This window comes from Desmodus rotundus, chromosome 1 (assembly GCF_022682495.2).
Source record: "Desmodus rotundus isolate HL8 chromosome 1, HLdesRot8A.1, whole genome shotgun sequence".
Lineage (NCBI taxonomy): Eukaryota > Metazoa > Chordata > Mammalia > Chiroptera > Phyllostomidae > Desmodus > Desmodus rotundus.
In genome coordinates, this window is record NC_071387.1 from 178157540 (window position 1) to 178179752 (window position 22213).

General features: G+C 55.8%; 2 protein-coding genes across 12 annotated transcripts in view; one reads left to right on the forward strand and one right to left on the reverse strand.

Moving 5' to 3' along the window:
- NKD2 (NKD inhibitor of WNT signaling pathway 2) overlaps window positions 1–14297 on the forward strand; it is a 28850-nt gene extending 14553 nt beyond the window's left edge. For 2 of the 3 annotated variants that reach the window (XM_053913578.2, XM_053913584.2), the window contains 7 exons: window positions 9550–9610; window positions 10094–10221; window positions 10656–10751; window positions 11436–11583; window positions 11909–11993; window positions 12576–12730; window positions 12922–14297. In XM_053913578.2, coding sequence (XP_053769553.1) covers window positions 9550–9610; window positions 10094–10221; window positions 10656–10751; window positions 11436–11583; window positions 11909–11993; window positions 12576–12730; window positions 12922–13514 — 1266 coding nt within the window. In that variant the 3' untranslated portion in view covers window positions 13515–14297. The remainder of the gene's footprint in view (window positions 1–9549; window positions 9611–10093; window positions 10222–10655; window positions 10752–11435; window positions 11584–11908; window positions 11994–12575; window positions 12731–12921) is intronic. The other variant, XM_045186383.3, reaches the window with a different exon arrangement.
- Window positions 14298–17620: 3323 nt separating this feature from the next.
- SLC12A7 (solute carrier family 12 member 7) overlaps window positions 17621–22213 on the reverse strand; it is an 85650-nt gene continuing 81057 nt past the window's right edge. For all 9 annotated transcript variants that reach the window (XM_024578423.4, XM_045186208.3, XM_045186214.3 and 6 more), the window contains 2 exons: window positions 20561–20694; window positions 17621–19380 (listed from right to left, as the gene is read on the reverse strand). In XM_024578423.4, the coding sequence (XP_024434191.3) occupies window positions 19289–19380; window positions 20561–20694 (226 nt within the window). In that variant the 3' untranslated portion in view covers window positions 17621–19288. The remainder of the gene's footprint in view (window positions 19381–20560; window positions 20695–22213) is intronic.

A 22213-nucleotide genomic window follows, 5' to 3' on the forward strand; every position in this document is an offset into this window, starting at 1 on the left:
CTGTGGTCCTTGTGTTGAGGGGCTGACACGGTGGTCGCCTTGTCCCTGAGGTGAGTAGGGAAAGGCTACAGGGGCTGACCGCTGCGCAGTGGAAAGGCCCTCACCTGGAACGCCATAGTGGTCCTGCTGCTTCCAGCCTGTGGTCAGGAGGACTTGCCCCAGCCTGGCTCAGGCTCGGGCCCCTTTACTGGGGCTGTCCAGTGCTATCCAGGGAGCTCAGGGTGGCGCCGGCCTTCTGGCTGTGTTGAGGGAAGCTGCTTGGAAGGTGCTGGGCCTGGTATTCAGGGACCTCCCCCCACCTTATTTCCCCTTCCTTTTGGCTTGTCATGGCCCAGATGGAGAAGGAATCTGCTCGTCCTCTGGATGCAAGGACAGAGGGAACACAGTGCCTGCTTTTAGGTTTTTCAGGGTCAGCAGGTGGGGGCAGTGGACACTGACCACATCAGTCATGGCTTGTCTGGGGGTCTCAGAGCCCCAGCAGGCAAGTCTCGGGTTAGTCAAAGGACTGCGTGACCAGGATGCCACCCTGAGTGTCCAGACAATGGTCCTGTGCGGGCCGGCCGGCTTCATACATCATGGTGCCAAATCTGTCTTCATCAAAAGAGCCCCTCGCTGGGCCGTCTTTCCTGCTCTGTAGTGTTGGGAACAGCCCCAGAAGCGCTGCCAGGGTGAGTGTCCTGCACTTGGGCCCATCCTGGGCCCTGCCCCCGATTTCCCAAACCTTGCGGCTGCCCGGATTCAGGACAAGATCGTCTCTTACCAAACATGTGGTCAGCTTTCCTCCTAACACTTTATCTTTCACATGTGGGGTCTCAACTAAATTTCTTTAAAGGTAGATTTTGATTGGTGTTCATAAAAGTAGCTTAGGTTTTGTCTCTGCTCCTTTAAGGTCCTGCTGCCAGATACCAGAGCTGAGGGAGGGGTGTGCCTTGGGCCTCGGCCTCCTTCCTTTGATCCCCGGAGCCTCAGCCAACAACAACACAGCCAGGCTGAGGTTATTACATCGTTGTCGTCGTGTGCAGGGTGTGTTTCCACATGACGCTGCAGAGGTGCTTTCTAAAGAAGAAAACATGCTCATTTCTTTTCCCAGAGTAGCTCAGCCCGGGGTCCTGGTGCTGTAATCAGAGAGTAGCCCTTCCACATTTCCAGTCTGGTCATCTCTGCTAAGGGCACTGACATGCGCAGTAGGCAACATGTGGTGCCTGCCTGCTAAGTTAAACACTGTAAATGCATACAGTTCCTTTCTAGCTTTGTAATAATCTTCCTTCAACATTAGAAACATGAGGCTTTAATACTAATGAAAGAAAAGGAAAAGTCCAGGGGGTTTCCCATGGAAGAATCCAGTCTGGGGGAAGGTGAATTCTGCAGTTGAAACCCAGTGGCATGGACCTTGTCTGAATGGGGGTGGCCCAGAGTTCGAAGGGCTCAGGGGTGCGGAGACGTGGCTCTTGTTGCTATTGTGTGGGTTTCGGGACCTGTAGTTAGTATGCTTAGAGGACAGCAGCTACATTTGGAAGATCGATCGCCCTTGATTTTCCTTTGTCTGCGAAACGCTGAATCACTGACTCTGAAGACAAAAACAGGAGCAGCAGAACTGGGGGCAGAAACGGAGGTCTGCTGAGTAGCTGCACGGCGGTTCTGTAGCATTTAGTGTTGAGCCGAAAGCAAAATCCTAGGATGCTGAGAATGGAACTCCCTGAGGTTTTTTGGCATACTTTACGGTCGCTTCTCAATTACCAAGGGTAAAAATGGTGTGTCTACATACACAGTGTGAATATATAGTCTGTATTACCCACGTACGTCCATATGTATTCATAGACTAGATACACACAGGTGTACGTTCACTAAGTGTCTTTTAGTACATTTAGTGTCTGCGCTGAAACTTTCCCTCCCCCACCTGGGAAGCCTGCTCACTCTCAGCCACCACTGAGTCTAGTGCAGACTCTGGGGGGATGCAGATCCTGGTCCCAGTGACCAGCCTGGGGCTTGGGGTCAGGGGCTCCTACAGCTTCTCTCCCCAGTCGTGTCGGTTAATGTGGGTAACATGAGTCCCTCTTCCCAAGTGTGGGAGAAAGAGAATCTCGGCCACCACATTGTTAAGGCCAGCCCTTCGCTGACCACCTACTGATGACAGTGTTGTCCCTGCACATGTTTACGGGTCTGGCCACCGGGCTGGATCCCTAGTGGTGTGTGTCATCTGGGAACACTCTTGTCCCCACGTGTCATCAGTGGATGTGCCTGTCCCCATGGCATGTGTCCTCGGTCATCCTTAGCACGGGCTTGGCAGTCATTCCCTAGCATGGTCCAAGTGTGGGGCCCTTGGGAACCCTCTCCAGGGTCAGGGTGTTTTTTGGGGTGAGTGCCAACAAATCTCCATAGACCAGGGTAAGTGGGGTGTGTCATACATCTTGTTTAACTAAAAGGAGCAAAACTGTGGGAAGCTGGGACAGGGATAAGAACATAGAGACTTCATACAGGATGTAAGTTACCACTGTCAGGTGAGGAGACATGTTTATTTTAGGAGACCCTTTGATCCCAAATGACTGAGTCCCTAGACGTAAATTCCAAATTTGGTTATTACAAAGCCTGATTAAACAGTCCTAACCCAGGATTACCGATGGGCAGAATCTAGAAACGCCCCTCTCAGATCTTGAAGCTCTGTTTTAATTTTGAGTGAAAGAAACTAAAACCATCTGCAGCTCGTTGAGAAGCCTGTTTGCATGGCCCCCTGCCCGTGAATGCTTGGTTTCATCGTCCCTAATCTTTCGCTTTAAAATCAGAAGTTCAGAATAACAGTTACAGCGGCCCCTTGAATGGGACCCACCGTGGGCCTCAGCCGCACATGTGTCGGAATTATTAAGCCCATAAAACTACATTGTCACATCTGAAACTGTTTAGCCGTTGAAACCGAGACTTCCACTTCAAAGCTGCCGTGGTGTTTCCAGACAGACGCTGGCGGATCACCTTGAAGTCAAATTCCATCCGCTGGCAAGCAGCAGAAAGCAGCCTCCACCCCCTCACAAAGCGTTTCTTACAAACAACAGGCCCTGAAAGTAGCCTGAGTCCCTCAGATACTCGGGGGCAGATGTGCTCCCACACAACCCTCAATCTGGTGGCATCTGGAAACTCACCTTGAATTCCTGGCCCTGACGATGGGGTTCATTTATTCAAACAGCCTTGGACGCTGCTCGCTGCCCGCCTCCACGTCCATGTTTCTCTGCTGGAGCGCTTAGTGACGGGCCTCTCCCACCTGAGGCTCCCTTGGAGCACAAAGCACAGGCCTTCAGTCCCCTCCCTCCTCCTGCCCCCTAAATTACTCCCTCCTTCCTCCCACCCGCCCTCCCCTGCCCCCTGACAGTTCCCGAGGTGCCCAACTGCCAGCTGTGCCGTTGGCCTCCTTGGTCTCTCCAAGACCCTTGACCCTTCTGACCCTGGTACTTCTCCTCACCCGCTTTGGGGTGCCCCCCCCCGCCCTTGGGGTTGCTGGGGACCCAGCCTCGCCTGCCCTTTGCCTATTCCTGCATGGTCCAGTTCTGTATGGTACAGAATGATCCCAGGCCTCCCCGACGTCTCACCCCCATCCGTCCCACAGAACATCCAGTGTCCTGATGGCCTCCGGCGGGGGCTCAGGCACCGCCGGGGCCCAGGTCAGCCTGGCCTGGGTGTCACATTGCCCTCCACCCTCACCCAGCCCCAGGCACCTCCCAAACTGCCCTGAAGTGGCCTTGGCCACCTACAGCAAAAGCCTCATGGACACCTCCCCTGAGGGACCCCGGCCATACCAGGCCTCCCTCCAGTACCCTCAGCCTCTCCTCTGAGCCTCACAAACCCTCGCCTGCTGCCATGCCCATGGGGCCCGTGATTCCCCAGTCCATCACAGCTGGGCAGGCAGTTCTTGGTCCCCAGCTCCTCCCTGACCACCCAGCACTGGGGCTGCCACCATTTGCAGGATTAACCGTGTGCTGAGCCACCTGCAAAGAGGATCGAGGTTGCCCTGTAGCTCTTAACATGGCAGCCTTTTGCTTCTAGAGAGTTCCATGGCTGGCCGGGCAGTGCTAACTGCAGAAGTTGGAGTTGAGGTGGTGACAATGGCCCTTTTATCCCACCTGTCCCCAAGGCCTCCCCATGAGATACGTTAGAGCTATCTGTTTCACCTGCCCAGGCATCACCTGTTAAGAGCAGGGAACTGAGGTGAGGCTATTTCCCTGCTGACCAGAAACCCCACCAGGCCATTGCTGTCACAGATCCTGTCCTTGTCCCCGCCCTGTGCCCCTTACAACCACATGAAGCGGGGCTGGGGAGCAGGGGTACAGACCTAGAGCGGTGCTCTGAATCCAGGAGCACCTTTGCTGGAGGTGACTGATCGTACCCAGAAGTCCATCTTATTTCTGACCTCACGGGAACACTTGGTAAGCAGCACTTTCTAGATAACCCTGTGACCACGAGGGTCGGCCTCGGAGGCCCCATGATCCAAAACGTTCCCCCAGCACTTAAGGTCAACCTCTCCTGAGGAACCTACTGAGCCACTGAGGGAGCATCTGTGAGTTCTGTTAAGAGCAGTTCTGGAAAGATGCCACCAACACACCTGCTCAGGTCTCCTCCTCCCTGCCCCCATCTCTCTCTCTGTTTTTCTCTACCCTCCTCCACCTCTTTCTCACCTGCTTGGGCTCTGGTCCACATGGAGTCCCATCCTGCCCTGCCCCCCACTACACCTGGGAGGAGGAGACACAGGATTTGGGAACTCACCCAGAACACCGAGGAGCAGCCCTCACCTCATATTCAGGAGGGCAGTACTTCCAGAAGGCCAGAGGTGCTGGGGCTTTAGCCCACGAGCTATCAGGGGCTTGAGATCCATTGAGTGAGTCATGTGAGTCTGTTTTAATGGAAAAGAAGCATCAGTTCCCTGAGTGGCAGGGGAACCGTAGCTACTCTCCTGCCTGGTGGGTGGGGTGCACCCAGGTGCCAGGCGCCCACTCCTGGTGGTCACACTGGATTCTCATCACAAACATCCTGACTCCTTCACAGAAGCGGGGCCTTCTCCTGGGACTGAGCACACAGGGCTGGTTTTCTGGACAGTGTAAATATTTACCCCTGGGGAACACCACATTCTCAGGAACGCCAGCCAGAGAGGCCTGTTGGAGTCTGCAAAAAGCCTGCTTGGAGAAGCAAACCAGTTTCTGGCAGTGTGTCCATCACATTTCTCTCTTGAAGCAGGAACTGTGCACGTGTGTCCCCTGCCCTCAGCCTTGTTACCGGCCTGTTTAGGTTAAGAGGAGGAATTCCAGTCAGCAAGCTCAGGTGTCAGAGCCAATGGTGTTACCTTGTCTTTACAGCACAAGTCTCCCCGTTGTGGGGAAGGTCCCACAGTGCAGCGTGTGGGCCCTCCTGGCACACGGTGGGCGCCTGAAGAGCCCCAGCTCCCTCCTCAGAACCCATTCCTTGTTTCACTGAAAGGAAACCAAGGCCCGAGTGATTCAGCAGCCAATTCAGAATTGTTGGCCAGTGTAGCAGAATGGAGACCAGGCCCAGCTTCGGATGGTGGCAGCTGAATGAACACTGGCCCCAGAGATCCCTACAGCAGAAGGGTCTCTACAGATGTGATCCCACCCTGGTGGGGCCCCGGCCGCCTGCATGTGTATCTTTGTAAGAGAGGAGCACTGAGAGACTCGACCCAGAAGAGACAGACACAGGGAGAGGCCATATGACATCGGAGCAGAAGTTGGGGGTGCGGCCACAAGGCCAGAACACCTGGGGCCACCAGGAGCTGGAGGAGACAGAAAGGACCCTCCCCTGGAACCTCCAGACGGAGTGCAGCCTGGTGACACCTAGATTTCTAACTCTGGCCCCAGGACTGAGAGCATGAATTTCTATTGTTTAAGCCCCCAGTTTGTGGCCATTTATTATGGCTGCCCCAGGACACTATCACACTGTCCCCCAGGCTCTGTTATCCTCAACAGACCCCATTTTTAAATTTCATTTATTTTTTTAGAAGGAGAGGTAGGGAGAGAGAGACATCGATGTGTTGTTGCACTTATTTATGCATTCTTTGGTTGATTCTTGTATGCGCCCTGACCAGCAGTCAAACCCGCAACCTTAGCGTATCCCGACAACGCTCTTACCAACTGAGTCCCTGGCCAGGGCCCCGGACTCTCTTTATTGAAGCCCAAACCCTGAACACCTCTGCACTAACCTCCTCTAAAGAGCTGCAGGCTGAACTAACACAGATCTTCCCAGGGAAACACAGGTTTTATCTGTTTGAAAAAGTGGAGACACCTGTCCTTCCTGGGACAAAATAACTGAATGAGTCCCAACGGCTGCTGGTTGGAAACGAAGCACATCTCATAAGGTCTTCCTTTCCCTGGTGCTTGGCCTTGCTCAGTCGTCAGGTGAAGCGGCTGCTCCGTGGCACTTTTTCCCTTGAAGATCTTTCCCAGAGCTCCCCACCTTTGTTTTTATGCAAGAGCACGGGGGTTCCAAGGAAAACAGAGGCCCCTGGCAACTTGGGAATGTGTTTGCTAAGATCCCAGATGCAACAAAGTTTGAAGGACTGTGTGAACAGTGAAACCTGAAAAGCAGAGGCACTCAGGATGTGGGCGTTTGCATCACAAAAGGTGTCTCCTTTCCTAGCTCACCTGCACTGCCTTAAGTAGGAGCTGGTGTCCTGCTCCTCCCTCGGCCAGGTGTGTGAGATCTCCCAGACCTGGTACCTGCAGGGGGTAGCCCGTGCCACCACAGTTCTGGTGGATAGGAGTGAGGACCCCAGTGTGGCTACCGGGGTCCACTGAGTGCTGTCCCACGGGGAGGTGTGGCCTGACCTTCTGGTCTTTCAAGGGAGGCCAGGAGCCATGATTTCAGGTGGCCCTGCACCCACGGACAGCTGTGGGGAATGCCTCATGTCTCACCTGAGCAGATGGTCAGTCCTAGGCCTTCACCAGGATCCGTCCCAGACAGACCCTTCCAGCACAGGCTGCTTGCTGGGGAGGACGAGGAGCTCTGTGTCGTGCTATGGCTCGTACTGTGGCTCATGCTCCGGACAGAGTTGGGCAGGTGATATGGATGGTAGCCTTGGGGCAGCTCATCGATGGGCCTGAGTGGTTTCTCCTGAGAGCCCCTGCAGGGTGAGAGGGGTACGGATCAGGCCATGCGGACCCCACAGCGAAGGTCAAAGGTCGTAGTCCCCTAACACTGACATGCAAAAGAAGGACCTGGGTGTTCATAAAGCATTAGGATGCCTCAGACTGAAATCCCGTCCAGTGGCCGGCAGATGCTGGAGACTGGATGGATAGTGTACCAGGGCAGCTGGAGGTGGGAGCAGGAAGTGAGGAGAGCTTCAAGCATTGTCCCCCCACCCGCGCCCCCTGTGCTGGACGGGATCAGCAGGTCAGGCCCACCCTGTCTGCTTGATAAGGGAGCCCCAGGATCCGTGACAGGAGCAGAGCTCTCAGCCAGGAGAGTAAGGAGCATAGTGCTGAGGACCCTGTAGAGAAACCTGGCCAGGCAGAAGGTGGGGCCAGATCTGGATGTGAGGCAGACTTTCTTTTTTTTAAGATTTTATTTATTTGCCCTGGCTGGTGTGGCTCAGTGGGTTGGGTGCCACCTGCAAACCGAAAGGTGACAGGTTCCATTCACAGTCAGGGCACATGAGTGGGTTGCGGGTTCAAACTCCAGTTGTGGGGGCATATGAGAGGCAAGAGATTAATGTTTCTCTCCCACCTCAATGTTTCTCTCCCTCTCTTCCTCCCCTCCCTTCTCTCTTTTTTGAAAAGATTTTATTTTTAAGTTTTATTTATTTTTTTAGAGAGGAAGGGAGAGAGACATCAATGTGTTCCACTTATTACACATTCATTTGTTGATTTTATTTACTTTTAAATAAAATCTTTTTTAAAAGGTTTTGTTTATTTTTAAATAAAAAAATTAAAGATCATATTTATTTTTTAGAGCAAGGGGAAGGGGAGGAGAAAAAGGGAGAGGAAGAGGGAGAGCAACATCAATCCATTTCCTGTCGCACGCCAGCCCCCACCCCCACCCCCACCCCCACCCCTGACAGCCCAGGGATGTGCCCTCACTGGGAATAGAACCTGCGAGCTTTCAGTTTGTAGGCCAGCACCCAACCCACTGAGCCACCTGGTCAGGGCGAGAGGCAGACTTTTATAGGCATGAGGCTGGGATCCTTTGGGGGTGGCAAAGGGAGTGAGAGCAGAAAACGAAGCTCCAGGAGTGGGGGTCTCTGCGTGCTCAGATCAGGGTAGGCAGTTAAGGGGCGTCCCAGGACGGGGCAGGGCTCTGGGGGATATGGGCACTTGCTGGATTTCTCTGGTATCTGCTTGCACCCCATCTCGCTTGAGGGCTCCAATTATCTGGGATTTGGTGCCTAGGAGGTCATCCCAGTGGGGAGGGGCCACATAGCTGGCCAGCATCCCTGTGGTAGGTTTATCCATTGCAATTAAAGCTTTTGGCCCTTTTGTTTAGCCAATGCAGCACAGATTAAAGGGCATTTTTATATAACCAGGACGAATTTGACCGAAAGCAGCAGTCACAGGGATGAGAAATTGTTACTTTTCTCCCAAGTGCTTCTCTCCTCCCTTATTTGAGCCTCTCTGCATCTCAGAGGTAGTTGCTGATTTAGCTGGTTGGTAAACACCGTAGACTCTAGCGTTGGGATATGTGTGGAGGAATGTTTTTTTCAAAAGGAACTTCCAGGCACTTTAGGGCAGCAGTCACATTGGATTCCAGACCTGGAGCCAAGGGAAAGATGAGGGGCCTCCAGCGACCCTGTCGCTCCCTGTCAGGAGGAAGGATGAAGCTGTGGGGCTGAGAGAGCTGTCTCGCCAAGTAGCCTTGGGGGTTCGTGCCCACACACAGACACCTCTGCTGCCATCCTCTCCCTGACCCCCAGCACCCTGCAGCCATCGAGTCAGGACAGATATGTCTGGGAAGCAGAGGGCGCCCGCCCACCCTAGAGTCCACAGGAAGCCGTCTGCCCCTTGGGCGAGTGGCTGGTGTAGGCACGAGGCTCTGCTGGGCAGGGTCCTCGGGTTCAAGGTGCTTCCCTGGTCACCCTGTTCGTTTCCTTTCCTCGTGTTTTTCACTTTCATGGGCTTGTTATGAGGCCATGTGAGCTTTTGTTCCGCAGAATTTCTGTTGAAAGTATCCCATTTTTCCATGACTGGTTTTGGGATTGGCTCTGAGGGCTTCTCTGAACCGACCCCTTAGCTTCACCTGGCTGCTCTGGGGGAGGCGCCTTCCCCCCATCCCACGCCAGCTCCCCACAGCCGGGAGCCTGGCCACCTGCGTTCTCTGGCAGCAACAGGGCATCACTTTCCCATTCTGGTGTCTGGCAGCTGCGTGTTGTCCTGGAGGTGGTTCTAATGGAACCAGATGATACAGTGGGATGCACGTGTGTTTTACTTGCTAAAAGCCTGAGGCTTAGTGAGGTGCACATAGGTTGGCATCTCTGCAGTGACCCTCTGCAGTGACCCCCCTGAAGGCTGGTGTTCGCGGCCTGCCCCACTGAGCCACGCGGTCACATGCTCCCTGTTCTCTCTGCAGGAGCTTCTCAGCGGGGACCCCACAGAGGGACCTTTCCGGGAGGACCAGTGCCCTCTAGAGGGTAAGTCCTACTCCTCAGACCTCACAGATTCTACCCTGCACCCCAGCCATATGCCCAAAACCTGTCCTCAGGACACCTGGACAGATGATCCCCTGATGACATGGACCACCCATGCTCCATGCTCCTGAACTTCCCCACCAAACCTTGACCAGCCCAGGGCAGCCTCCTTCTCACCTCGATTTCTGAAGCCACCGCTGGCTGGGTGGGGCAGAGCCAGGAGGACACACCTGGCTATGGCTGGCCATCCCAGGCTAGGGCTGATGGTACACTAGCCATGGCTAACCCAGGTGAGGACTTCCCTGCCTTCTGCAAGGATCCCTTGACACTTCCTTGTTCTGGAAGGACAGGCTTTCAGCTCAGGAACATCTGGAAAGAATCACAGGCTCCCAGCCACACCTTCCCACATCCCCGCTGCCCTGACTCACCTGTGCTTGGGCTGGGCCTGGGAAAACAGCTCCTCCTCTCTCCTTCCCGAACCTCCAGTGGCACTGCCCCCCGAGAAGGCCGAGGGTCGAGAGGGTGCCGTACAGCTCTTCAGTGCAGATGAGGTTGAGAGAGCAGCAAGCCGCGAGGGCCCACGAGGCCCGGGCAAGAAGCACCTGAACATTGACGTAGGTCTTCACTCTGCTTCACAATGCATGAGGGTCTGTGGCTGGGATGGATAGGTGCACATTGACCCTAAAACAGCCTCCTGCCTGGACAGTTTGCCTGAGGTTCAGCCAGTGGGAGGAGTTACAGCAAAGCTTGCTTGTGCTTCCAACGTCTGCAAGCTCTGGGAAAGGGGGTGGTGTACAAGGAAGGTGTCGCTGCAAATCCAGCCCAAACTGGCCAATGTGGCACCACATAATCTGGGGGCTTCCCCAGCTGTAGGGCTAGCACCACGGGAATGACACAGAGGTCCACCATTGATTGGTCTCCTGGCCCACCCAGGGCAGGAGCTTGAGGGAGCCATGAGGGGGCCCGTTCTCCCGAGAGAGGGGGGTAGACTCAGGGGTCCCAGTGCAGGGTGATGACCCCACCTGCCTCTGTCCCACATGTCCTGCAGGCGCTGCAGTGCGACGTCTCGGTGGAGGAGGACAACCGCCAGGAGTGGACCTTCACACTCTATGGCTTCGACAATAGTGGGAAGGCCACCCGGGAGGTGATGTGCTTGTGTTTTTGGAAGATGGTCCACAGGACAGGGGGCTGGCACCAGACAGGCCATGGTCTCCATGATGGGGAGACAGGCTGAGCCCATGGGGTAGGAGGAAGGGCTGGACCTTTCCCAGGATGGGGGTGGGGGTGATGGATCTAGGCAACCGAGGAAGCCTAGGGAGTCTTATGGCCCCAGGCTGCAGAGCCCTGCGTGGCCAGTTTCTGGATCCCTCTGAGGCTCCATGAGGCCAGCAGCCCCTGGGCACAGTGGTGAGAGTTCTGGGAGTGCCCCTGGCACCCACCTCTGCTGGATGTGTGTCCAGGATGGGCAGTGTGGCCCTTGAAAGGAAGCAGGCACGCAGGATGACAGAAATAAGTGTCTTTGAATTAGAGTTAAATGTTGGTAGTTATTTAATTGCGAAGTCCTTTGAACAAATAGATTCAGTGTGAAATTTAAAAGGTCCGAGAGATGTGATTCCAACAGCAGCAGGGCTGCTTACCCAGGCTGTTTGGTGCCACGCGGGGCTACAGTTGGAGTAAGAAAGGCTGCCTCAGTGGTCATTCTGTCTGAGCCAGGGTCTGTGTGGAATGCAGAGGGACTCAAACAGGCAGGCAGCCTGGAGGCGGTGGCATGGGGCGGGCAGATCCCAGCCTGGTCTGCCTGTGTCCGTGACACCGGTGCCATCCTCAGGACATGTCCAGTCTGATGCACACCATCTACGAGGTCGTCGACGCCTCAGTCAATCACTCCTCCGGCAGCAGTAAGACCCTCCGTGTGAAGCTGACCGTCAGCCCCGAGCCCTCCAGCAGGAGGAGGGAGAGTCCCCCCACGGGACAGGGTGAGGGGCCTGGGACCCCTGCTCAGACGCCCTGAAGATCCTGCTTTAAATGGCAGCCCACCCCCTCCTTGCAGACACCCCTTCTGGCCCCCCACCCCCACTCTGCATTTCCCTATAGCCATTGTCTCCACACACCAGGCCATGGGGACTACTGTTCATTGTATGTACTGTTCAGAAAACCTCCCATTCTCCACCCCCCAACTGGGCAAAATCTCTGGTTTCTCGAACATGGAAAGCAGGGCCTGGCACCTGGCAGGGGTCGGAGTATTTGCTCAGTGAATGAGTGAGTGAGTGAACGAATGTGTGAGGGAGTTCTCTCTTTCAGACCGGGAGCCCACTCGCTGCAGGACGGAAGGCGAGATCTCCGAGGACTCCAGGGCGGCTGACAGGAGGCTGTCTGCTTATATCAGGTGAGGGGCCGGGGTCTGGCTCCACCCTCCAGGTGTGCCCGGCTCAGGTTGGGGCAGCCCACCCACACCCCTGATTCCTACAGGGTTCAGGGACTGCCCCTCAGGGCAGACTGCTAGGACGAGCACCTGGACGCCCGTTGGGGCAAGGGTGCTGTCTTGTGGCGCAGCCCTCTGGCTGGAGCCGAGAACACCCAGCATCTGTCTTGAGAGATGGGTGAGGCTTGAAGGGCAGATCAGCCTGGAGACCCTCAGTCTGGTACACTCTGCACACTATGGTTCCGCTTGCCAGCTGTGGCAGTGACAAGGACAGTGGAGGTGTCAGAGCAGTGACCCGCTCTGTACTTCAGAGCCCGACTGGGTGTCCTAGGTGGACCAGAAGGTGGTTCTTGCAGCTTCCTTAAGGCAGTTTGCAGCAATAATCCTCAGGTGTTGCTGGGGTCCCAGGCCGGCTGGGGACCTTGCTGTCCTGGACACTCACCCTTTCTGACGTTCCTCTCTGGAAGGTGGGTGCCGGTCAAGAGCCCACTGTCCAGGACCATTCCTCTCTGAGGCATGTTTGCTCTGGCCTGGGGCGGAGGTCAGGCCCCTTCTGCCCTGTGCCCCACACAGGAGGCCCAACGCTGACCCCCACCCCTGCCCCGTGAGGGGGCCGTACTGCGTGGATGAGAACACTGAGCGGAGAAACCACTACCTAGACCTGGCTGGAATAGAAAACTACACGTCTAAATTCGGACCTGGTAGGTACCGGAGACCCATCCCTGGATGAGAGGCCTCAGGGTGTGGACGCCTCCCTTAGGAGCCTGAGGGCTCTAGGGCTCCTGCAATGACTATGCTGCGGCATTGCGTCCAGGTGTTGGGGGGTTCCTGGTCCAAGGTGAGGTGGCCAGGCCCTGCAGAGGGTCTCACAGTCCGTGTCCCCTGTGTGCAGGTTCCCCACCAACACAGGCCAAGCAGGAGCACCAGGCCAAGGCCTCACACCCCCCGGGCAGGTCTCGCTCCCAGGAGTCAGACGCACACACTGTGCACAACCGCAGGTCCCAGGTGCTGGCTGACCACGTCCTGCTGGCCAGCGAGCCTGCTGCCCGGGCCCTGGACATGCAGCCCCGGCTGAAGGGGCAGGAAAAGCAGTTCCTCAAGTCCCCCAAGGGCTCGGGCAGGCCGCCCGGGGTGCCCAGTGGGAGCATGCCTGGTGGAGGCAAGCCGGGGAGGGCCTTTGGCTTCTACCCACCAGCCGCCCTGCCCCAGTCCCCCCAGGATGGCCACCACCTCCCACAGCCCCCGCCGCAGCCCCCACCACAGCCCTACGGCCACAAGAGATACCGGCAGAAGGGCAGGGAGGGCCACTCACCACTCAAGGCCACGCTGGGCCAGCCTGCGGTAATGGAGCACGAGGTGGTACGGGACTTGCCACCCCTGCTGATGGGGGAGGGCTACTCAGTGCCCATGGTCCAGCGCCACGAGCACCACCACCACCACGAACACCACCACCACCACCACTACCACCATCACCACCCGTCCTAGCGTGCACACCCTGGCCCGGCCACCCCGACCAGGTGCCCAGCTCCAAGTCTCCGGTGTGGGCGGCTGAGGTGGCACCCAGTGGACACTGACAGAGAAGGCCCTTCCTCTGCTCTCCTTTCCGCCATGTTCTCGGTGGAGGTCATGTTGAAATGAACACGTTTGATGCCACTGATGTTTCGCAGTTATGAAGTGATTCTGTGTAACCCATAAAACCACATGTAAGCATAGAAGAACATAATTGTATATTTCATGTATGATTCCAAAGTGAGCCCTCCTGGCATGGAAGGGACTCTGCTCAGATGACTTCCACGTCTTCCTCAAGGAAATGCTTCGTGCTTCGGGTGCCTTGGACCGAGACATGCGGGGTGGCAAGGCCTTGATGGTACGGAGCCAGCAGTGATGTACGGCATCGCAGCCCTTGTGTACTACTCACTGGTTTGGGGGAGCGACTGTTCCTCGGTGTGCTGCGTGTGTGGTGGTGAGGTCTGCTCTGCCACGCTGAATACAGCTTGTAACAGAAGGGCGGCCACAAGGGGTTTGCGAAGTGCCCCCTAAACAGTGGTCAATAAATTCCGGAAGTGAGGCCACAGGCGCAAAGGAAGGGCACAGATGGGTTGGCGCCGGCACCAGCATCTTACATGGACACAGACGTGGACAGCAGGGCCGAAGGGGTGGTAGTTTCTTCTCAAACACACGCACAGTCCGCTGGACAGGAGGCGGGACGTGTGTCCTCTGGGCTCACACACAAACCATCATAGTGCTCACGGCAGTTTCCGTGATGTCTGCCTGCAGGAAAAACAGCACGATCCCTCTAGGGAACGGGGCAGCGACGGTGTCTGAGGGTCATGGAACCTTGGCTGGCAGCGGCCCCCTCTGGCAGGGCACAGCTGCTCCTTCCTCCATCCCAGACGAGCAAGTGGACTTTCTGGCAACTGGAGAGTTTAGACAGGTGGTTTTGCATTCACCTTCGTGGAACTGTTTTTAGGAATCAAGCAAATTGATGGTCACCTTGTAATTGAGGTTTTTCCCCCAAGGCATAATAAAAATATGCATTTTATAATATGTCATACCGTTTTAAAATGAGCTTTTTATTTTTTTCTAAGATTTTTGTTGTTGTTGTTTTTAGAGAGAGAGGGGCAAGGAGGGAGAGAAACATCAGTGTGATCTGTTGCCTCCCACATACCCCTAAGGAGGGACCTGGCCTGCAACCCAGGCACGTGCCCTGCCCAGGAATTGAACCAGCAACCTTTTGGTTCACCGGCTGGTGCTCAACCCACTGAGCCACACCAGCCAGGCCCAAAGTGAGCTTTTTAAGTAGGTACGGTCAGTCCACCTGCACTGGCCTGTTGGGGCTCATGCTGCATGGAGAGTATGTCTGTATCTGTTTATACAGATGTTTATGGAAGGGAAATTAATACACAACTCCAGACTTATGAGTAATTTTTTCCCTCCACTTCACTTTGCCAAAAAACAAAAACACCCAAAACCTGAGCCCCAAATTGGGTTTATGCTAATGGGCCACTGTCTGGGACAGCGTGGACCCGGGTTACACAGAGATGCCGGGCTCTCCGTGATGAGACTGTGGAGGAGTTGATGCATCGTTTACAACGGTCTCCTCCCTTTTCCCATCATGTCCCTGTCGGCCATCATAAAGCTCCTCCGGACTTCTGAGTCACTGGTGTCCGTCTGGGAGCCGAGGCCACAGGTGAGGGAGAACTGGGGGTTCTCAGGGTCTTTGAGGCAGGAGCACTCGCATCTCAGATGCCCAGGTATTTCAGGTCATCGGCCCCCAGCCGGTGTCTCACTGTTCCACACACGCGCATCCTGCAGTGACTCCCACACCGCTGGCACTGGGGTCTTTACAGAAACGCCTGTCATCCGACCTGGGTCCATTCCTCAGTGTGCGGAGCTCTTGCCCCTGGTCCCACATTTGGGAACCTGTTAATTAGCCCCAGCCGGCCCCTGCAGCCCTGCCACAGCTCAGTAGGTGTTCGGCAGACTGGCTGGCAGGAAGGTGGGGTGGGGCCTGAACTCTAGCCTCTGGCACTAGACCCTGGTTTTAAAAACTGGACGTTTAGTGTGTCTGCTGCTTGTGAGCCCACCCAGGAGAGAAACTTATCATCCAGATGGAAATAACCACCCGTGCAAGTCCGTCTCACTAGCTCCCGCAGGCAGTGGCGACCTCTGGTGGGCAGGGATCACACACCTCGCCTCCTCACGTAGTGAGCGCACCTTGTGACTTCCGCAATGAAAACAGCACCTGGCCAGTGAGTAAAGCTCGTGCAGATGTTCCCACATGTTAACCGTTAACCGTCAGTTCCTGGGCAGACAACACAGAGACAATACTTCCAGGGACGTTGCCTGGATAACTAACTGTGCTGGAATCCAGGGGGCGGTCGTCTCTGTTTGGCCCCCTTCTCCGCAGCAGTCATGCTTGTGGGGGCAGATGTGAGCGCTGTTCCAAGACTTTTTGGTCCCCTTCATCTGTCTGAAGGTGTTTGCACCTTCATCTGTCTCACTTGGGGAATGAGGCCAGTGAAGAAAAGCCAAGAGACAGACAAACCAGAGCTGCTCTCATCTCCTGAGCGCTTGACAAAATCCCAGTGAAAACAGGATTTGAGAAGTTGTACCCGAGGCCCCGGCAATGCCATACTGGGCAGGCCTGGGGCCAGAGTGGATAGGCTGTGCTGGCCAGGCCCCAGGGTCCTGCATGCGGGAGTGGAGGGGCGGGTGGCCCTGAGACCAACCGCATCCAGGGTCCACATCCCAGGCAGGGCTGTCTCAGGGAAAGCAGCCTCCAGGGCGGAAGGGGCCCCCTTGGAGGGTGAGACACAGATGGCAGCACCCAGTTGGGTCAGGTGCTGGCAGCACACCCAGCAAGGAGGTGCCTACCCACTGTGGGCAAGTGCAGTGGAATCCTCGGAAGGGACCCCCAGTCTTCCTCCAGGGCACTTGAGGGCACTGTGAGCTGTGGCTGACACACACCAGCAGTTCTGGCGTATCTTGGCAGTTCGGGTTTGTCTTTCACACTAAGTTGGAGCTCTGGTGTCTCATACCCCTTTCCAGGGCTGTCCAGTGGCGAAGGTGCCATGTTGAGTCTGAGGCCCAGAGGACTCTGTGCTGCACCGAACCCGCTGTGTGGGTACCCATGGGTGTGTGGTCACGACCCTGGGACCCTTCCACATCTTCCCTCGAGTCTCTGCCAGCCCCCCGTGGCTGGTTCTTCCAGTCCTGTGGCACCCTCACTCCTGCCCCAAAGGCTGGGGCCCTGTACTCCAGGTCATGGGTATGAGCACCCCTAGCAGAGACTGAAGGGCAGCTCTACTCTCTAAGTTACTCTCCCACAGTCCTGTGTCCAACTGCCCCCAAGGTCGCCAGGAGGCACGGAAGACGGTTCACACACCTCATTCCCTGCATGGCATTCAGTTTCCTGCACATTCACAGGCTGCAAGCTTCACCACGAACACTTCAGATCGTCTTGCCCCTAAAGGAACCCCTTGCCCACTGAGTCACTCACTCACCACAATCCACTTTCTGTACAGATCCCACTATCTGGCACAGTTCACGTGGCTGGGATCATACGTGAACTGAGGCTGGCTTCTCTCACACAGCTCACCCATAGGGTAGGACGTTAGAACGTGATTCCTTTCAACAACTGAATTTTATTCCAGTGAATGTGTTTACGTTTTTAGTCACTTATAATGGAGGGGTGTTTGGGCTGTTCCCACGGTTCAGCTGGTGTGACCAGTGCTATGAACGTGGACCTGCCAGTTCACCGCTGGGTCATATGGTGACTCTGTTTAGCAGTTTTAGGAGCTTTTAGAGGAGCTTCAACAGTTTCCACAGTAACCACCCCTTCACACCTTTGCACGGTGCAGGAGTTACCCTCCGTCCCCTCAGTTCACCTCCGTCCTGGCAGGTGTGGTCTCGCTGTGAGCCTGTGTGTGACAAGGGGTCCCTTCTAATCACAGGTTTCATTTGCTGATTCCATCCTGAAATTACACATTGAGTAATTTCAGCCAACTCCTCCAAAAGAAGGGAGGCATGGGGGCATTTTGTGCAATTGTCTAATTTTCATGCTGAATGAGACATGAGATTCTTCAACATAGATTTCATTGCATTTTATTCATCTACTAACAAAAGTCATACAAAGACAAGGAACCTGTAAAAGGAAAACAGAATCCACTTGTACTGACTGCTGTTACAGGTATGCAAAGCTCAGTGCGGAGAGGCTGCGCGGTGCTCAGAGACTGCGGACGGGCAGGTGGGGCAGACACACGGACCCTCACCACACATCCATGATTGAGGTGGGTTTCGCTTAACTCAGTGCTGAACCAGCATCAGCCAAAGTCTGGACACCCCACCCCCAGCCCAGCTGTGGCTATTTGGCACATGCTCTGGCCAGTGGTCATTCTGATGGCGATGCAGGCCCTCTAGGCTGCCCGATGGCTTCTCAGAAATGTCTGGAAACGCATGCTTAGCCTTTACTCTAACGTGAAATCTGCAGCCCAGGACAATTCCCTTGGGAGCGAATGGAAGTGTGAGAAAGCCGAGGGCCTGCTCCTTTGGGCCTGTTTCATAGACACAATCTCTTCGTGGACAATTGGCATTGAAACGCCCAGGTGTTTAAATAAATAAGCCACACGAAAAGTGAGGCACAAACTACTGCAGCTTCTACTACAGTGAACGCGATCATGACCACAAGCAGAAAGACCACAAGGTAAAGTGCAAAGTCTACAGGTCACTGAAAGGTACTGTGCCAGTGCCCTAAACGCAACTGTCACCATCCCCTCCGTGCAGGCGAGGGCACAGGCTTCAGCTGGACGCCTCAGTGCCTGTGCCCCTCCCGCCTCCCTCGGCTGCCAGGTCTCCCCTGGCTGCAGCCCGGCACCCCACCCCAGGGTGTGAAGTGTGGACGTGGAGGTCAAAAGAGCGAGTGCACGTCAGAAGCTGAACTGTGTGGTATGCTTGTGGGCCTGAAGGCGTGAGCTCTCGGCATTCACCGTTTCTGTGTCTCAGAAATGAGGTGCCCCCTGGGCTGGGCCCACCAGTCCTTAATTAAAGTCTGGAGTTCCCAGACACACCTGGGCTCAGAGGGCTCCTCCACTGGGGCTTCTTTCCCTCAGGAGCTTCCTGGAGCACAAACCCAGCTGGATGACCACTCTGTGCTCCCCCACAACTAGGTTCCCTTACCAGACGTCCCCAACAAGGCAGGCACCTGACTGAGGCCAACCAGCTGAGCCTGGGGACGTGGGTGTGGTCAGCTGGCCTCCCTGCCTTTACAGAAACACAAGGATATTCAAAGGACAGAGAGATCAGGGACTAATGAACCTGTACTGAGCTCTTAGCCACAGGCTGACCCTTCACCATTATAAATGGACCCTAATGGCCCAAAGGCCAACCTCAGTCCAAATGTGGCTTCTTGTAATGTCCTGGGTGGGGAAGAACTGCAATGTGACGGCCACAACAGACCCAGCAGGTGCAGCCAAGAATTAAATCCAGAATCCAGAGGCTGAGTGCATGGCCCCACGAGAGGGACAGCTGTGTCCCAGGCACTCTGAGCCTCCCTCAGGAGCACATGGAGCACCGAGGGCATGTCATCTCCTGGACTCGAGGGGACCTTTCAGTCATGTGCTGGTTCTCAGCCTGGGCAGGAGGGCCCAGTGGTATTCTAGAAACTTCTGTAGGAAGCCACGCTGGCAGGTCAGGCCACTGGTCTGTGTGTGCAGCACCATCCCCGGGTCTGCCCAGCGTGCTTCCAGAGTGGCCAGACGTTAGGAGTAGATGGTGATCACCTCTCGGCCACTGCCCCTGACCAGGAGGACCCTGTTTAGCCCCTCAGTCAGGACCTCAAGGAACTCCATATCTGGGGTGGACTGAGTTAAGGCCACAGCTGATCCCACGGTACACGAAGCATAAAATGTGGAGAGTGTGACTTATTCAGGGTCCTGTGTCATTAGGAATGGGTTTGAAAAAGAAGGTGAGGGCTAAGTCAGGGAAAGCCAGACCCCAGGTCCCTGAGGTGGGGGTGAGAAAGGGGTCCAGGGCAGGAGAGGGGTCCCAGGAATACAGCCAGAGGCACTGACCCCACCCAACAAGAGGCCTCCACTCAACACAGGTGGCCTGGAAACCCAGAGCAGGGGCGTCAGACTCATCTTCACCGGGGGCCACATCAGCCTCGCAGTGGCCTACGAATTACATTTGGCCGAATGTAATTTTAGGGCTGTGTAAATGTAACTACTCCTCAACAGTTAAGTGATAGCTCAGCGCTGCTGCCAGATAGAAACAAGGTGCCGGGCCGGGTAAAACAAGGTGGAGGGCCGGATTCAGCCTACAGGCCTTGTGTTTGCCGCCTGTGATCTAGAGGGAACCCCTGCCCTCACCCGGGGCTCTGGGTACAGACCTACCAGGAGGATATGCCTGACAGACATGTCCACTGTCTACCAGGACGCCCAAACAGGCCAGGATATTCTGGTAACCAAGACATGAATTCTTAATCTATGGTCAGCTTGAGGCTTAAATCGAAGAGTCAAGCTGCTGACCTCCTCATGCTGACCCCAACCATGCCCCCAGAGGATGGTAGGGGCCGAAACCTGGGGGACGGTCCCCAGGCCACAGACCTCTAGCAGCCTGGAGCCTGTGTGAGGACCTGTCCCCTACATCACGTGGCAGCTGACACACATTTAGGAGCTGACAGCGCAGTTTGGGGCAGGGCTGATCAGTGACCTTTGAGGTCACAGCCTCCCACTCTGGGTGGCACACCCTGAGCAACCAGGAGGGACCTGGGGGCCCATGTGGGGACACAGGGCTCAATGAGCAGAAAGGTGCTGAAGGGGCAGTGAGGTGCCAAAAGCACTCAAGAGTTGAGCCTTGGCAGAGGCCCGTGGACCCAGCACCCCAGGCTTGGGCCATCCTAGAGATGGAATCACACACAGTTGCCCACAGGCCCCAGGGAAACACCAGGAGAGCCAGCCAGGGGGCACTCAGAGCCCCGGGCCCGCATCACCTGCTCCCTGCCCCAAGGGCTTGCACCCAGGAAAGGATACAGTTCTCGTCCCCCTGCCGGTTTCTGGGGGGCCCTGGCATGTTCAGCAGGACCAGCTGGGCATCCTGGGACTTATTCAGGACGACACCATTCAGCTTCACAGCCGTGTGCATCCTCCTGACGTTGGACTGGTTCCTGCAAAGGGGGGATGGTCACTCTGCGTCCCAGCCTGTGACACTGGGCACCAGGCTGGGTCAGAGCCCCAACCGGCCCTACTTCACCCTGGTTAGAAAGGGCCGAGTAGAAATGAATCGATTCAAGTGGATTCACAGTCCCGAAAGCTCCACAGGAGGTGATTCCACAGGAGAACCGTGCTGGGAATCAGGGGACAGGGGAGGGTGTACTGAGCAACCAGAGCGCTTTGGCTTCCAAACGCTTTGGCCTGAGAATCACTAAAGCTGCCGAGCTTCTAGTTCACAAGCGGCTGTCCACACAGGCGGAAGCGAATGCTTTGGGGGCGAGCTTGCTGTCTGGGCCCAGAAAGGCGCTCACATACCCAGGGGCTCCGAACTGTTTCCCATTGGAATCCCTGGAGTTGTGGCCAAACCTTGCTTTAAACCCTGCCCTGTGGCGAGTCTGCTAAACTGTACACGTGGCAAACTCTTACTCAACCAATACAGAGCAGGTGGGGAAGGAACCAGGCCCCTGTACCTGGCTTCCACCCCTACTGCGGTCTCAAGTCCTATAACAGAGCCTTAGGCACTGGCTGAGGATGAGGCCACCGTGAAGGTCCATCCAGCTTTCCGCCCTCCTGGATGCTGCTGCTCTTGGCTGCCGCTAAAGGAGAAGAGCTTCCGATGCTTAGCAACCCAGACCCTGTGTCTCAAGTCCTCACTGACTACTCAGTTCTCCACACTCCAAGTAGGCAGAGGGTCCACTTCCCAGGTCCAGCAGTGGCCTCCGAGGGAGGGTCCCCAGCCAAGTAAGACTAGGGAGACTTCAGACCCACACCCACCAGCACACCCAGGCACTCAGGTAACCCCACAGGACCCCACGGGTCCCCAGCCAGGTGGCCATGGGTCCCCTCCCTAGGAAACTGTGCTCTAGGAAGCACTCAGGAGAAGCCATCCTGGGAGCTCTGCCCGCCTCAAAGCATTTGCATCTTCCTGTGCTGGACGATTCTGGGGTCACACACAGGGAATCCATGGCCAGCCTCAGAAATGCAGCCTGGGCAGGCCGGCTGCAGCCCTTCTACGAGGTCACAGTGCCTCAGACACGAGAGGGATGGGCGGACAGACAGAGGCCGCACACGAGGGGTCAGGGAAAGGCCTGCAGGACAAATGCCCAGGCCGCACCCTTTGATCAACTCAACCCTTAAACCAAATAAATCCAATTACAACCACCAATTATTACCAGGAGGAAGACAGGGACACAGACCCTTTATTTCCTCCCTCCCATCCCGACTGATAAAATTAGAGATTGGGTCTCTGTCCGTGGCACGGCCGGGGCCTTGCACGGCAACAACCATGAATTAGGTGCCTCGAGAGGCCAAAATTACCAGTGTGTGTGGGGATGGCAGCAATTCTAGAAATGCGTGTGTGAGATATTAAAGGATCCCTCAGGGTTAAGAGTTTGAAAACACATATAATCTTAAAATCAGAGGGTTGGGTCTGGAAGGCCGGCGGCTCCAGGACGACGCGCCCCTGCTGGGGGC